This window comes from Callospermophilus lateralis, chromosome 14, assembly GCF_048772815.1.
Source record: "Callospermophilus lateralis isolate mCalLat2 chromosome 14, mCalLat2.hap1, whole genome shotgun sequence".
Taxonomy (NCBI): domain Eukaryota; kingdom Metazoa; phylum Chordata; class Mammalia; order Rodentia; family Sciuridae; genus Callospermophilus; species Callospermophilus lateralis.
In genome coordinates, this window is record NC_135318.1 from 103,570,146 (window position 1) to 103,586,119 (window position 15,974).

The window sequence follows — 15,974 nt, forward strand, 5'->3', positions numbered from 1 at the left end:
GCCAGTGTGATATTCTCTGAGTCTCAGTGGGACTCAGGGCTGCAGCCCCAGGACTCCCTGGACCTTAGAGACCGATTGGAAAATGCCACCCAGTGGCGGAGAAGCTAGATTATAATGGGTCAGGCTCCTGCCTGAGCTGTATCATCACCATGGTCCACATCATCACCTGTAAGGACCTGGGGCCAGGTGACCCTCTTCATCTCTCTCACTCACAGCTCCAAATAGATTTTTAGTGCAGTTATTAGCACCATGCTAGTCTGGTCTAGTTATTTTGTCTAATTAATTTTGCTTTTTTTCTTTTCCACAGTACAATCAGCCCTTGGTATCTCTGGATTCTCAATCCTTGGATTCAACCTACCACAGATTGAAAAGTTTTTTTTTTTCTTTTTTAATAATTGCACCCGATCTTTTGCTTGGCATTATTCCCTAAACAACAGAGTACAAAACTCTTTGCATAGCATTTACATTGTACAAAGTAGTCTAAGTGACCTGGAGGTGATTCAAAGCTCATGGGAGGATGTGCACAGGTAAAAGGAGAATACCACACCATTTTATCCAAGAGACCTAAGCACCTACAAATTTCCAAGGGAGGGTCCTGGCAGCAAACCCCAGTGGATACCAAGGGACACTGTCCTGTATGTGAAGTGCAAGAATGAATGCAAGAGGTAGGACTGAGATGCCGAGACACGAGGTTAAGAAACAAAGACTTGGGTTTGGGGGTGGAGCTCAGCTGTAGAGTGCAAGGATCTGGGTTCAGTCCTCAGCACCATGCGAAGGGGAAGGGAAGGGAAGGAAGTCAGAAAAAGAAAGATCTTTTATCCTTCCCATAAAAAAAAAAATCAAAGATAATCTTGTACTCTCAGAAATGTCATAAATTGCAGTAAAATTCCTTTCAGATTGTATATTTTTCCATGTCAGAAACATTCTTGACATGGGATGTGCTTGTTGGTGGCTGCAAAGGTGTCCTGGTGGCTGAGCCCAGGGGTTGAGTGAGTGGCCTGGAGGGATCCTTGACTTCCAGCCAGGGGTGGGGGTGAGGTTCTGGGCAGCAGGGTCGCCCTTGACTGCAGACGGATGCCCCGGCCCCTTTTACACTCCTCCCCCTAGGCTAGGAGAAATCGGGTTACTGATTCCCCAAAGCAACCATTTCTTGAATCCATACAATTTTGGTTTGTGAATGGATTCTTGATTCCATGAGGCCCAGCATTCTGAAAGGATGACCTATGCTTTAGATTGTCAGGTGATTACACTTCCAACCGTGTATTCTTTCGATTCCTTGCAAAGTCTGGAAGTACGGGTTGGGATGCAGCTCAGTGGCAAAGCATCTACCTTGCATTCGCAAAGCTCTGGGTTCGACCCCCAGTTCCATAAAAATCACAAACAAACAAACAAACAAAAACCCCACCCCCCCCAAAAAATAAGATTTTTTTTAAATCTTTTTTTTTAGAGTCTGGAAGTATTACCTGGCAGTTTCTGGGGACTTGTGCCAATCTGATTATCAATTTGATGTTTCCCATTTAATTGACTTAGTGAAACCTGACTCACTACCTGTTCTTAACTCCTGATAAATGCTCTGGATTTCCCCTGCTCTCCATCACTTGCTTTTAGTTGACTATAACTAACACTTCTGAGCCTGGGAATGATGGGAACATGCCTAAGACTGGACTAAGTTTGATCCAATCAGCCTTCCCTTTGCCTCAGCCACATATATACCTCCCCAAACCGTCTCCTGGGGCATAGTGATTTAAAACTTGCTCTACCTTCTCTACATGCTTAGCTGCATTGCAAGTAAAACTTCTCTGTTGCAAAACGGTTCCTTTTAGTGATTGGCAGACTGCGTGGCAGGCGAAATGGCCCTGGTCCTGTAACCCTAGGAAGCAGGACAACAGAGTTGTGGAAACAAACATCACCTTTCCTGCAGCACAAACATCGCCACCTGGAGGAACTCAGGGGAAAGGTCACTTGATAGAGGCCAGGCAGGCACCTCCTCTTCACAGGACTAACCACCTGTGACCTGAGAGCCATGGCCTGAGGCTGCAGGGGACAGGCAGCTAGGGAGCATCTGTATTCAAGTTCTGTCTCATCTACTTCCAAATCCTATAATCCTGGGTGAGATCCTCCACTCTAAATCTCAGTGACTTCTCCGTTAAATGGAGTGAGGGAAGCCCCTACCCCTCAGAGGGCATTAGGAGGAATCTGCTCTTGCAATGAGAGCATCTCCAGACACCTGGACCATGCAACACGTGGGAAGTGGAACCCCAAACGCTAGTTTTAGATCTGCAGATGTCTTTTTGTTCACTATTTTTTTCTCTTCCCAGCACCCTCCAAGGCACATGGGGGTATGGTAGCCTGTCCCATTTCACAGCTTGCAGACATATAGAAAGTTCAATCTGAGACGGGAGTGTGGCCCAGGTTTCGTTGAAAGTCACCAATTTGTTAAATGCATGGTACTCCAGAGTTATTGGCAAGCCTGCCTTTTCTTAGGTTCTAGAATTTCTGAAACCAGAACTTAAGTAGACCCCCAAACCAATCTGTCATCCATCTACAAAAATATTTTGCCAGTACCAGTCTCCGAGAAAAATTTCAGGAAGGGTGTCATGTCAGAGGATCATGAAATTTTATTCGTATTGCTTCCTCTCAACTATTCCCCTGGCCAGTGGAGCTGTTCCAAATCAATGATTTTACCCTTTGAGATCACAGCATTTCCTCAGAGTAATGTAATAGAATTAAGGAATGTAGCTGAGTGACTGCGTAGAAAAAATACTCAAGTAAGCCAACTATGGGAGTGGTCCTTGAGTCTTGTCTGTCTCATTGAAAAGTTAAAATAATCCAAATTCCCAAACACTTGCCAATATTCTAAAGTTGTCCTTCAGAGAGAGTTGAGTGAGGCCTGCAGGGGCCATGCTATTTTAGGAAAAGAGGGTGGCTACCAGATCCACCCACTCACTCAGTTGCTCCATCAAGTAAGCATCCCTTTTGCTGGGACATGTGGCCAGACTCCCTGAAATAACAACATTTTTTTTCCATCATTGTTTCCTCCACAAAGGCAACTACATGATTATTTTTGAAAGGCAAGCAAACCACCACAAATATGCAAAAAAACTCCCCAAATGGCAAGGTCTGACTTCAGCTCAACATCTCTTTTTGTTCCAAAACGTAGAGAAATCACACCGTTGACCCCACGTATCTAAAAACATCAATCTGGGTTGAAAAGTTCAGCGGGATGAACTCCTGACTTGCCCAGCGGCCCTGCTGACTTCGGCCCCATTCAAAGGACTCTGGTTCATTTGCTCACATGAGAGAGATCTCTGGAAGAATGGTTGGTTTTAGGGTCTTTTCACTGAATCACACCAGAGACATGCTAAGCGACGTCTGTTCTGTTTGTACCTCAGCCACTGGTCAGACGATTAGCCCCAAATATCCAAACTCTTTCCTTGAAACTGGAGTGTTCCTTTGTCAGAAGGACATCTGGACCTCTCGTGGACGTCAGTATGTCTTTTCGAGGTAAGACTTTCATGAAATAGTTTTGTTTTTCTCTGTCTAGTAATTTATTCTCGAAACATTACTAATGTTTCCATCAGGCAGACTGATAAGAGAGAGGGCGAGAGGCTTCTGGGAGTGGGTGGGAAGGGACAGACCACTAAAAGAATAGGGAAACAGGGAAAAGTGGAAGTTTGAGGTTTATGATATCGCTGGGGCTTTGTGTCTACATCAGTGACCCGATGAAGCAGGCATCTGATTCCATTTTATGGATGCGGAGAAGAGCACACAGGAGTCAAGCAAATGGATCAAGTTCACACATCTGGTGAGACACTGACCATGGAATGGGACCAGGCAGTCTGACATCTGCACTCTTACCCTTGGCCTACTAAATAAATCAAAAGACACTACTCTAGGGTGGTTCGATGTCCACCCCCCACCCCAAATACCTATGCATTAAAGGCTTGGTCCCTAGGCTGGTACTTTGGGGAGGTGTGAATCTACTTTGTATACAGCCAGAGATATGAAAAATTGTGCTCTTTATGTGTAATAAGAATTGTAATGCATTCCACAATTTATATATAAATTTTAAAAAATTAATAGAAGGAAAGCAGTCCTTAGGGTCACTGGGCCATACCCTTGAAGGGGTTGAGGGACCCTGGCCCCTTCCTCTGGCCTGTTCTGCTTCCTGATATGAGTGGTTTTACTTTGCCAAACGTCCCCGCCACGATGTCCTGCTTTGCCACAGGCTTAAAAGCAATGGATCCTCCCAATCACGAACCAAAATCAACCTTAACTTACAAGATACTGTGTCCTCCTGATGGACAGCTGATTAGTGCGGGGACCAAGAACATTCATCAGGTACAGCGAGACACTCACCAGGCAGAAGTTGGGAGAAGGAGATACCCGATTTTTGACCAGCCAGGTCGGCTGTCTTGGCTCCCAGTGGTCACACCTCTGACTGCTGTCAAGTTTGTGCTGTGTAACTCTCAGAGTGCCGGGCCTGTTCTGAAGCCAATAGCCATGTGGCCACAGCTCGACTTGGAACAGCTGATGTCACACATCTTTCATTTCTGCTCAGGGCACAAGTCTTTTTCTATACCAGATGGAAATCATCCCTCAGCTGTCACTAGCTACCTCACAAGAGAATCAGTGGTGCAGCTCTGACTACTGTCTGTCCTGGGAATGATGTGAAAAAAAAAAAATACAAGAAGTATGCACTGGATGTGCCAGGATGATCCAACAGCAAACAGCCCAAGTCAATCTGCAGCAGCCAGGTACTGATATTTACAACCACGGAGCAGAGGGGTGAAAACCCCCAAGGAACACAAAGTAGTGAGGGCAGAAAAGACAAGATAACATACCACCAACCTCCCTGGAGTCAAGCAAACTGAGAGATCCCCAAATGGTCCCATTTTGTAACCAGTTCTGTGGCTCTCCAGATGGCAGCCACCTGAATAGCTTGTCAAGGCGTTTTAGCAGTGAATTTTCAGCTCAAAGATGTCAGAGATCTTAGAGACCTGGATGGTCCCTGCTACAGTTTGGATCTGAAATATTCCCCAAGGCTTGGCCCCTTAGCAAGGATGCAAAAGCAGCAGAGTCAACAGATCAGGGACTGGAACTTCTGGAACCGTGAGCCCAAATAAACCTTCTCGTAAGTTGTTGATCTCAGCTATTTCATCACAGTAACAGAAAGGTGAGTAACAGACTCGCACGGTCTCCTTCCGTGTCCTAGTCTGCACTAAGAATCTGTTGAGAAGTACAGGCCAGCACAGATGACCAGAGATCTCTACTGAACCATGCCACTCATGGGAAGCTGATGATTCCTTATGTGAAAGCCTTTTCCCATTTAAAACAAAGAAACAGATCCTGTCCTCCCACTAGAAGAAGAGGAACCCATAATATCCCAGGGACTTTGGAGTTTTTTATGTGTACATTTACCTAGGAAGGACTCCGTTCACTCACGTACATACTCATTCATCAAATATTTACTAAGCAGCAACTGCTCCCTGTTAGTCATCAGGAGACAGACAGACGCAAGAGCAGCCCTGAAGGAAGTCATGGTACCGGCGGGCAGGTGGTGGTCAGATAAGGACACTAATGACTAGAAGAGGAAAAGTGTACTCGGGACATCAAGCACAGGTCCTGCAAAGGCACTAACCAAAAGCAGGGGGCAGAGACCAAATCATGAAACAAGAGGCACAGAAAAGCGACTTGGGGGGTGGGGGTGTCCATGGCCATCAGAGGGGTCAGAAAGGGTGATAATAAGGCTCAGGATTTAGGCACAAACTGTGCAGAAAGCTCCTGGATTTTGGGGTGCACAGAGAGCCCAAGAGAGCTACCAGCAGGTGGGTACCTTGCAGTCGCAGCCGATGGGCTTCCCGCACTCTTCACACGTGTTGGCGTAGAGCGCCTCAAAGCAGGCTACACAGTGGGGGTTCTCCTCCCGCAGGATGTACTTCTTCCCAAAGAGAGACTCATTGCAGTGGTGGCAATCAAAGCGCTCTGTCATGTTGACACCCGGCTTCTCAAAGCCTACAAAACACAGAGAGAACCCAGGCATCAGTAGGCACTCTCCACGGGCCATGCACACAAAGCCGTCACCTGCGCCACCCCCCCCCCCCCGCCCCCCGTCTTTTTCTTTAGCCAACCGGTGGCTCTTTTCTCTGGGTTCATCACCAAATGTCACCTTTCAGTGCTCAGAATTTTCAATTATATGCTTTTTTTATTAGTTGGGGCCAGTTTTGTGTTTGAGCGTATCCCACTTCTTTGACAGTACCGATTATGGTCGACTGCATCAGAATGTCGGATCCGAGTAGGCACCAGAGTTCCCATCTGGTTCGGCTGCGGGCATGCTTGCAACATGTGACCCCACCATACCTCTTCCTTTCTCTCTGCCCCCAAAATAGAAAGGCAGGCATAGAAACAATATGCCTATTTCTATTAAAAGATTTTCCATGAGCTCCCCTTTATGATTCATCCACGTGAATAGGAAGAAATCTCAGCAGAATAAGGGAGGGATATCTGGGGGAATCTGTGACTGGACTCCAGGAGACTGCTGCCCTTGACCTGGACGTTGCATTGGGAGGCACAAACGGCCCAAGGACACAAGAAACTGACACTGTCCCTCAGGGGGAGCTGTTTCTCCCAGATGCAAAGCCGGTCCTCCTGCAGCTGTCCAGGTACCCAGAGGGCAGGAGAACAAGACTGGCCCAGAGGATTATCACAGAGTGGGAAATGCAGTGACTGCGGTCAGCAGCTCTCCTGGAGCCTTGCAAAGAGGAACAAGAATGTGTCTTCATGCAAGACACGTTTGTTTTATTTTTCCAGGATTAGTATACAGTATGCACGAATAGAAAGAGAGAAAGGTGGGGGCAGTTGGGGCGGGAGATCAGGTATTCCTCCTCCCCTTCCCTCCTTGTTCGGCCATTGCTATAAAATGGGGTTAAAATTACACCAGATAGAAAAAGTCTCCTATAGGAACACTTGGTGTGGACATTAAAATACAGTTGATTCTCTATAGGAATTATTTTTTAAAGCAGTAATTCATTTGCTAAGAAGTGAACATTTTTTCCCTCGCTTGTTAAAGAGGCACGCCCCTTGGCCATGCAACTCTGAGCCAACTCAATTCAATTTCCAGTCATTTCCAGCCCTTTGAGGATGAAATCCCAGAATTAGATTCTCTGACGCAAATGAAATATTGCTGCTTGTGGGTTTGCGATTACAGCAAATTTGATAGTGTTTATTAATTTTGTCCTCTTGTGTATACAAGGTCCTGACAGCGGTAAGCAGAAATGTGAACATCTTTCAAGCATCCTTACTTGGTTATTTCTGTGTTCATAGTATACTTTTCTTCCAAGAGAATTAAACACACAGCTGGATACATGTGGCAAGATCCACCCCTCTAAATCACTCTTCCTGGAGTTAAAGAAAACATTGTCTGGACACTCTGTGATAACATCACAAGATGAGGCTCTGGAGCATTTGGATTACTGTTCTGAAACCCAGCATCTGAATAGCCTTTGTGTGAGGCATTCTGAGGTTGCAACAGCTAGACTGGAAGATGGTGTGATGCTTTCCTGTAATTCTCCGGTTATTGGCCCTGAGAGAACTGTCCCTTATTTCATCCCAATCCGGAGCCAACCTTCCAACATATATATTTTTCCAATAAAGGCTGCCATTTAGTTGTGGAACCAGAGGATTTTTCGTCTATTCTGTTCACACAAGTAGAAGAATAATGATTTGGGAATTTGTAAGAACAACAATGAAGAAAGAGAGAACTAATTATAAATCATGGAATTTTAAAACCTGAAAACAATTCCTGACATTATCTTCGGACAACTCCCTCATCTTAGGGATGGGAAAACTGGAGCCCAGGAGTTTGGGTGAAAAAAGGGGAAGCCTCCAGGGTTCTCCCCAGTAGCCATCCAACTTTGGGAAAACAAATGGCTGATCTGAATGGAAAGTGAGTCCTTGTGGGTTTGGACGAGCACCAGGACGCCATCTGCAGACTATACAACTGTCTCTATGAGGCGCGGTCTTTGTCTGCACCCAGTGAGAAGCACCTGCTTCCCTCCAAGGTCAAGATCGTGCCCCGCATCTAAGGCCAAGTGTGGCATGTGTGTTTTACACCTCCTATGATTGTGCACGTCCAGTACAGAAGAGCATCTAAGGGCGCAACCTCTGAGAATAACTCGGGCTCCTCATCTGCTCAAATTATGACGGAGGCTATCCTGTGACAATGGCCATCGCCTCTGACACCGACTTCCATAGTAAGATGCACTTTACTTCCCAAGGTCCTCTGAAGGATTTCCAAATAATTATAAGAAGCACAAACCCCGAGATTCAGGATAAATAGTCCACAGACTAATGTGAAAAAGCTCAGAGCTTCCCTTCTGCCATGGAGGGTTGAACCCATTCCTCTTTTAATTACATGAGACCAAATAGAATATTCTTTTTAGTTTTGTTTTTGGTGCTGGGGATTGAACCCAGAACCTCACACATGCTCTACCACTGAGCAACATCCCCAGCCCCATAATGTTTTCTAAAAAAAAAAATAAAAAAAAAAATGTGTTTTAAAAGTGACACCATCAATCCTGAACCTTCTTTTAATGGGAAAAGTGTCTGTAGTCTTACATTAGAAGTTTGCTTTAAGTTTGCATTTTTCAGTCCTATGAAACATCCAGCTGTTCATTCACTCAAGAAACATTAGCTGACCTGGGATTACGTGTCAGATGTCACACAGAGTGCTGGAGGACAAAGATGAGCAATGTACTGGCCCCTCCCTCAGGAACTGGTGGTTTAGATGGGAAAAGTACCATTTTACAAATTGCAAGGTTCTACAGCAGGAGCTCAGTGGAGATGAACAGGTATCTCGGGAACACAGAGGAGTCTTCCCTGGGAGGCCTAACTGGGCCTGGAGGAGGGGCACCTATACTGGCAAAGGGTGGGCCAGGTGATGCTACAGGTCAAGGGGCGGAGTAGGCCAAGTGGTGGAAATGAGAAGTGGTGTAGGGTGAGCACACCAGGAAGACAGAAGATCCAGCTGGCAGGGGTGGCAAAAGGCTCAGTCTAAAGACCATCAAAGTCAAGGCTGGGCCTGAGTGCCTGGTTGGTGGACTTGGCTAAGATGTTCCCTGTGGGCAATAGGTGTGCATGTGACCGCCTCCATCCTGCACACAGCTAGGGGGAGGTAGGCCTCATTAAGTGTCCATTGCCTGGAAGCCTGGCCTTGCTATGTAAGGTTGGGGAGACAAACCCAAGGGAATGACTCTTAAAAAAAAATGATTTCATGTTGTCAGAGTCCAGGTCCGAATCTCCAAGTACATGTAGGACGTCTTGATTTCATAGGGATTATTAAGCCTAACTGCGCAATCCACTTACCCTCTGTGAACTCCATACACCTCCTGACAGGTTAGAAAGAATTCCTGCCCATTACCTGGTACACAGGAATGCTGATGGGATTAAGCAGGGGCATGCAGGCAGACACCTGAACATGTGGTGTGACCGCTGACTTGTTATTCCCCTGAATCAGATCCAAATTACAGTGTCCCAGAGTTCCTATCCCTTCCCATCCTCTGATGTCATTCCCCCTTGGGCTCTGAACAACCAGGTTATTTGAAAAAGCTGTATCTTAGGATACTGACTTGAGTTCAGGCCAAGTTACCTGCACTGGGCGGGACAGGTACCAGGTGCAGCTCGCAGGTCTGGGGCTGACCTGGCAAGGGAGGGCTTTGATCTCCACATCCCTTGTCAGCCAAACTTCAAGCCAGTTACAAGAATAAGGTTCAGAGAGCCACGGAGCAGGGATGCCCCGGCTTAACAACTACTCAACACAGTAAAACCCATGGAACACCACCGGCTTATGCATGTGCTCTATTTTTAAACTTGCAATTTAAAAGCTGTCAAACAAAGTTTGAGTAGGGGAAGTGTTGGAGGCACAAAGAAAGAAAAAGCATGAGATCAAAGGGAGAAGGGAAATAAAAAGCAAGTAAAGGTAAGTAGAGGGAGGTGGTAGAGAGGGAGGGGGAGGGCCAATGGGGAGAAGAGCTGCCAAGACCTTCAGAGCAGGAAGCTCGTTTCTTTGGTGGTGGTTGTTCATCTGTTTGATTTTGCTTTTGTTTTATAAGGAGAATCAGGAGGGGCACTGGCGTGGTGCACAGCCTCTCCTTGGCTTGCTGGCTGGGATCTTTGAGTTTCAGGTCCCTCCTTCCCAAACAGCAAACCTGGTGGCCCCCACACAGGCCAGCTTTGCCAGAGTCTCCTTTTCAATGCTCCTTTTATTCAACTACTTACTTTAATCTGATCCCCAAGGGCCCATTTTCTCCTCCCCTTCCAAACTCCAAAGGCACTGCTTTGTGAGACTCTGCTAATACAGCCATTTCCTAGAGAGCTATCTACGAACGTCTCCAAGCACTTCCCACAAGACCTGCAGAAGCATCTCCAGGAGTCTATCCTTGGACCAATCTGTGTCCATCTTTAAATGCCACCAGGGACCCACGTGAGAAATTCCATTGCTAATTGACCATCAACCATAATTCATTAGAGAAAATTAGATCTATTGTCTGTGGGCTCTTCTTAAGAATACACCATAAAAACGCAATGCTTTCGTGATACCACTCCACACTGTGATGCCTGTGTTCCCTACTGGCCCTAGGACCCATCAGGTGGGCAGTACATGCTGCTGAGAAACCTCCCAGCAGCACAGGTCTTTGTAAGTACTGGCAGAATGAGTGAACCAATGGATGGGGGCGTGAACACAAGCATCCCAGAGAGCACAAACACATGGGCAAACATCAAGACTGAAAATGGGGAGTGTTTCATGTAAACAAACCCCAAAAAGCAATGTGGTTTGGCATCTGGTGTTAAAATTTTTACTGTCACATTCCGGAGCTTCCCCCTCACTCTTCCAACATCATACCTTCATCTCTCCTTCCAGATAAACTGCTGCTCCCACAGCGAGAATTTTTCTTATTGTGTTTGGACTCTGAACCCACATGAACACACCATTACACTGGCCAGGACGTGGCCCCGCCAGATAAAGAAGCAAAAAGCCAGCCAGGAGACACTCCCAAGCTCTGGGAAAAACGTATAGATTCCCTCCTACACACACACACACACACACACACACACACACACACACGTTGGACTCCAGGGGTAGGCACCAGGTGTTCCATACAGACCACTGCATCTGTCATCAAACATTCTCTACCCTCACTCAAGGGCAGGGAGGGACTCCCACACCCAGAAACAAGCTCAGAGAATAGCTACCCCAGTTTGTGTCCTCTGGATGGAAGTATTGACACACAAACTCAGCTCACCCCAACACTGTTCTCATTTGCCAAGCCAAACTGCTTCCTTTAATAGAAATTCTGGTGAAAAGGATGTTGCTGTGTCTAAAAAGAGAATCATGTATCTTGAATCTACTTGAAATCAACTTTTAGATTTTAGGACTGCAAATGTGAGATATAACACTGACTATGTTTACCGCTCTGCATAATGGCTTCTTTCAGTGAACCTTTATTGAGGGTATCTATGGACAGGGTTGAGGGATGTATTATAATGTGCTACACACCCTGGTAACTTTCAAGAATTATAAAATCATCTTGTCTGTGATATTTTTAAGACATGCTTTATGTAAGATGGTGCTAGTATAGATAAATTGTAGTCCTCAGAATTTTCCTTTGAATGCTGAATAAGGAAAGGCATGGGAAAACAGTAAATGTCAATGTCAAATGATCTGAAGACTATTGAATACAAGAATAGCTACACTTGTGCTCCCACTTCTTAATCCAGCCAAGGAGAAGGTATTGAGTAACCACTATAGTATAGAATCAGGCACTGGGAACCTGAGATCAAACACAGTCTCCGAAGGAGTTCCAGTCTAGCTCTAGCTCCAACAAATGCAAACCACTCCTAAGGTCCTATCTTGTCACTTGATCTCTAAACTTGCCAGGTCAGTTGATGCATGACAACCCCAGTTATACAGGCTAGAATGACAGGCTGCCTCAAGTTCATAAATCACACCAGCGCGGGGACTGGAGGAGGTCCCAGTCCAAGGCTCCAGCACTGCCTTGCTAAGAAAGCATAAGCAAGTTATTGGTGCTGTTTCTGCACCTTTGGAATAAACGTCACCCGCTGTCATTCATCCGTCTCGTTCTATCTCCAAGGGTCAGTTTGCTGCTTACTCTCTTGCTGCCTGGCCTTCCATTTCCTATGACCCCTGCGGACTGCCCTTTTATTTTGGTGTCCCCCAACTTCCATGAACATCTGGCCTCTTCAGTTCTGCTCCTTGAACTGAACTGGACTGTCGAGATGACCTTGAACACTTCCTTCCACTTCATTCACTGCCTATTTCTACTGGGTCTAAGAGGCGCATCAACAAACAGAGGTCTATTTTCTTTCTGACTGACAACCTCAATATTCGTGGGCTCCAAGGACACTTTCTGATATTATTCGATTTACCCATCAAAACAAGAAAGCCACTTCTTCTATTGCCACAGATGTCACATGCCTTGCTGCTTGTGACCGTAAGCCGAGTGGGCTTCTCGAAGGCCCAGACAAAATCAGAACAGTAAAGGTACAGCCAGGGACGAGTGTGACGACGTGTATGTGTGTTGAGGCTCAGATGAAGCACGAGAATCACTCATGAGAACTGGGCTGGGGATGAGGGCCAGGTGGGGCCCAGGCCTCTTGGTATATTGCCACATAGAGAGCCATATTTTGCAGCAAAAGGAAAATCTAGACCACTGTTAACACAGCAGGAAGAATGAGAGCTGATGGGAGAGTTTTTAAGCAAATAAATTTTACAAGGGGCCGTATTAGGATTATGCAGAGAGGATAAACCAAGAAGAGATACAAGGATATACACCGAGGGTCCTTGGCTTACAATGGTTAGACTTGTGATCTTTTGACCCCCAGAATGGTAGACACTTGTAATAGCTGGGCGCTGGCAGCAAACAGAGCTCCCCATGAGCCCTGAAGTCATGAGGGGAAAATCATCTACACGTGCTCTGTTGCTGAGCTGGGACGCTTGCAGGGTAGGAAGAGTCACTGCCTTTTTCAACTTGCAGTATTTCAAACTTGCTATGGGTTTATTAAGATTCATCCCATTGTAAGTCAAGGGATCTATCCAGGGATTTGGCTCACACAATTATGAGAAGCTGAAAAGTCTCAAGATCTGCAGTTGACAGGGTGGAGACCCAGGAACGCCAGCAAGTTTCAGTCTGAAAGTTAGCAGATGCAAAAGTTCCAGTCCATAGGCTAGAAAGGACCAAAGTCCCGTGGGAGAAAGTCCCTCTTACTCAGCCTTTCTATTCTACTGAGGTCTTCTGCCATTGGATAAGGGCCACATTCATTAGGGAAAGCAGTTGGTTTTGCTCAGATAGATGTTAATCTTATCCAGAAACTCCCTTAAAGACATGATCTGAATAATGTTTGAAATGTCTGGGCACCTCATAGCCCAGCCAAGTTGACACTAAAGTTGAAATCCACAATTCAGGATGACAGAGGAAATTCACTTGCTCACACCAAAGTCAAAATGCAAGCCTAGTGTCCTGAAAGACCAGCATTCTGTCGCTAAAGAAAGCACATGAAGTTTGTTTAAGGTGGGATAGTTCTCAGAGTTACCCTTTACAGGCTGGGAAAACTTGAGCAAAATTTACTTTGATCTCGCTGTGAACTAGTTTCAGTTTTTTTTTTTTTTTTTTTTTTTGATGGTACTGGGGATTGAACCCAGGGCCTTGTGCATGGAAGGCAAGCACTCTACCAACTGAGTTATAGTCCCAGCCCTGAACTAGTTTCTTTCTCTGTAAAATAAATATTAAAAATTTTCATAATAACCCTGCCATAAAAATGACAGTGTGACCCTATTTCCCAGCTGGGGAAAGTGAGGCACCAAGAGATTAGGTGACCTGACCAAGCCATGCAGACTGAGGGATCCAGATGTGAACTGAGAAAGCATAGGTCCAATCCAGGTGCATCCCTGAAGTCTACCCACACTTGCTGGTGGTATATAGAGCGACTGAACTGAAATGAGGCTGAATATAAAAACCTAGGTGGAAAGTAAAAAGACACTTGATCTCTTATTTATGTGCTGCTGTATAAACACATCTGAAAGCACCTCAGAATGATAAACACTGTGGGAATGTACTTCTACATATGAAAATCTTACATTTTGGAGTCAGCTAAATTTGAAAAGCTTGTGAAAATTTTTATTAATACATAAAAAACTTGGGCTGGGGATGTGGCTCAAGTGGTAGCGCACTCGCCTGGCATGCGTGCGGCCTGGATTCAAACCTCAGCACCACATACAAAAAAAACAAAAAAAAAACAAAAAAAAAAAACAAAGATGTTGTGTCCACCGATGACTGAAAAATAAATATTAAAATTCTCTCTCTCTCTCTCCCCCTCTCTCACTCGCTCTTTAAAAAAAAAAAAAAAAAAAAAAAAAACTTTTCCTTTGTTGGGTTTTATTGATGTTTAATTCCTGGACTAGGAATTCCTGCACTTCTAATAATTGCTGCAATTTTTTAAAAAATCTAAATTATCTTTAGGATACCACAAAGCCTCCTCCTTCATGTATTATTATAGAACACACATAAGCAGAATTAGCACCAAAAATGTAAAATGTATTTAAAGTAGTGCTCTGAAGACAGTTCTTCCTGATTATAAGCCCATATTGTGATTTATTACTTCCCAAAATATGTGCAAGAGCTAGCATGCTATAAATTGGGCCAAAGGAAGGCAGCGGTAACATTTCCTCAAAATGGGTTAGACCAGGTCCAACCAACCCAACTGAGATTTGAAAGTAAATATGACGGATTCCTCATTTACAATCCAAAAATAACATTAAACATCTTCTTCCCACAATTTCAGGTATGTTAAGATATCACAACTTAAACATGAGAATCTTTTTCATTTAAAAGAAACCAATGTTCTTTAACCTGATGGTTCCGTTTTTAAACTTCTGCCCTAGTCAAGGAGATAAGTCACACCACAAACTCCACATCTGTCTATAGAGGGGCAATGCCCGGGTCACTGGCGCGCAGACCTGCCTGCCCAGGCAATTCCCTCCGGCGTCCGGCCCGAGGGCAGAGAGCTTGGACCCTTGCTGCTTTCCCTCCTGGGGTCAGCGGCTGGACCCGCCGCCAGAGTTTGCCCCGGGCTCGCCCTTGGGTGATTCAGCCCTTCCGTGCCACCTGGTGGTGACCCACCTAATGAGGACGCGGGGTTTTGCCCTCCCTCTGGGATGGGTGAGTGTTTCAGGTATCCAGGTTCCTGAGGTCACCCCCGCCCCCTTCCGGGTCCCAGGACTCAGGGTCCCTCCACGGTTCTCCCTCTCCCCAGGGCCCCCTTTCCTCTCCAACGATTCTGCTCCCCTCTCCCAGGGGTCTCTCCCGCATTGTTTAGGCCCCCGTCCCGTGGCTCTCCTCCCCAAGGCTCAGCTCCCGGGTATCCGGGGTCTCTGCCCCACCGCTCGGGTCCCCTCGCCCGGTCATTTCCACCCTTCGCCCCCACTGTTCGTCCCCCCTCTCCCCGGGGTCTTCTTTCACCGGGGTCCCTCCCCCACGTCCAGGTCCCCAATCCTCGTCTCCCCTCCACAGTTCGCCTGCCTTCTCTCTGGGATCTCTGCCCCGCAGATCGTCGCCCCTCTCCCCAGGGTCCCTCCCTTAAGGTTCGGATCCTTGTCCCGGGGCGTCCCCTCCACGTTTCCTCTGCCCTGCCCCGTGGTCGCTCCCCACCTCCCCCGGGTTCAGCTGGACTCTGCCGGAGCCTTCGCCTGGGGCGGCTCCGGGCGGAGGGACTCACGGCGCGGCCCCGGCGAGGGGCTCCGGGACCGGGCGGGCGGGCCGGCGGTCGAGCGGCGGTCGGCGGCGGCAGCTTTCAGCCTGCGGAGTGGAGCCGAGCCGCTCCGCCCCAGAGAACCCCCGCTGTGTCATTTGACCATATAAGGAGACGCGCGCCTCGGAGCGCGGGCGGCGCGGGCTCGGCGC

At 46.7% G+C, this 15,974-nt stretch overlaps 1 protein-coding gene across 3 annotated transcripts in view; it reads right to left on the reverse strand.

Moving 5' to 3' along the window:
• The window catches only part of Fhl2 (four and a half LIM domains 2), a 71,482-nt gene that overhangs the window by 21,537 nt on the left and 33,971 nt on the right, over positions 1-15,974 (reverse strand). Inside the window, exons 1-2 of one of the 3 annotated variants that reach the window (XM_076832504.1) lie at positions 15,790-15,868; positions 5,837-6,015 (exon numbers count right to left, since the gene is read on the reverse strand). In XM_076832504.1, the coding sequence (XP_076688619.1) occupies positions 5,837-5,992 (156 nt within the window). In that variant the 5' untranslated portion in view covers positions 5,993-6,015; positions 15,790-15,868. Of the gene's footprint in view, positions 1-5,836; positions 6,016-15,722; positions 15,869-15,974 lie in introns of those variants that run through there. The other 2 variants (XM_076832506.1, XM_076832507.1) reach the window with 2 other exon arrangements.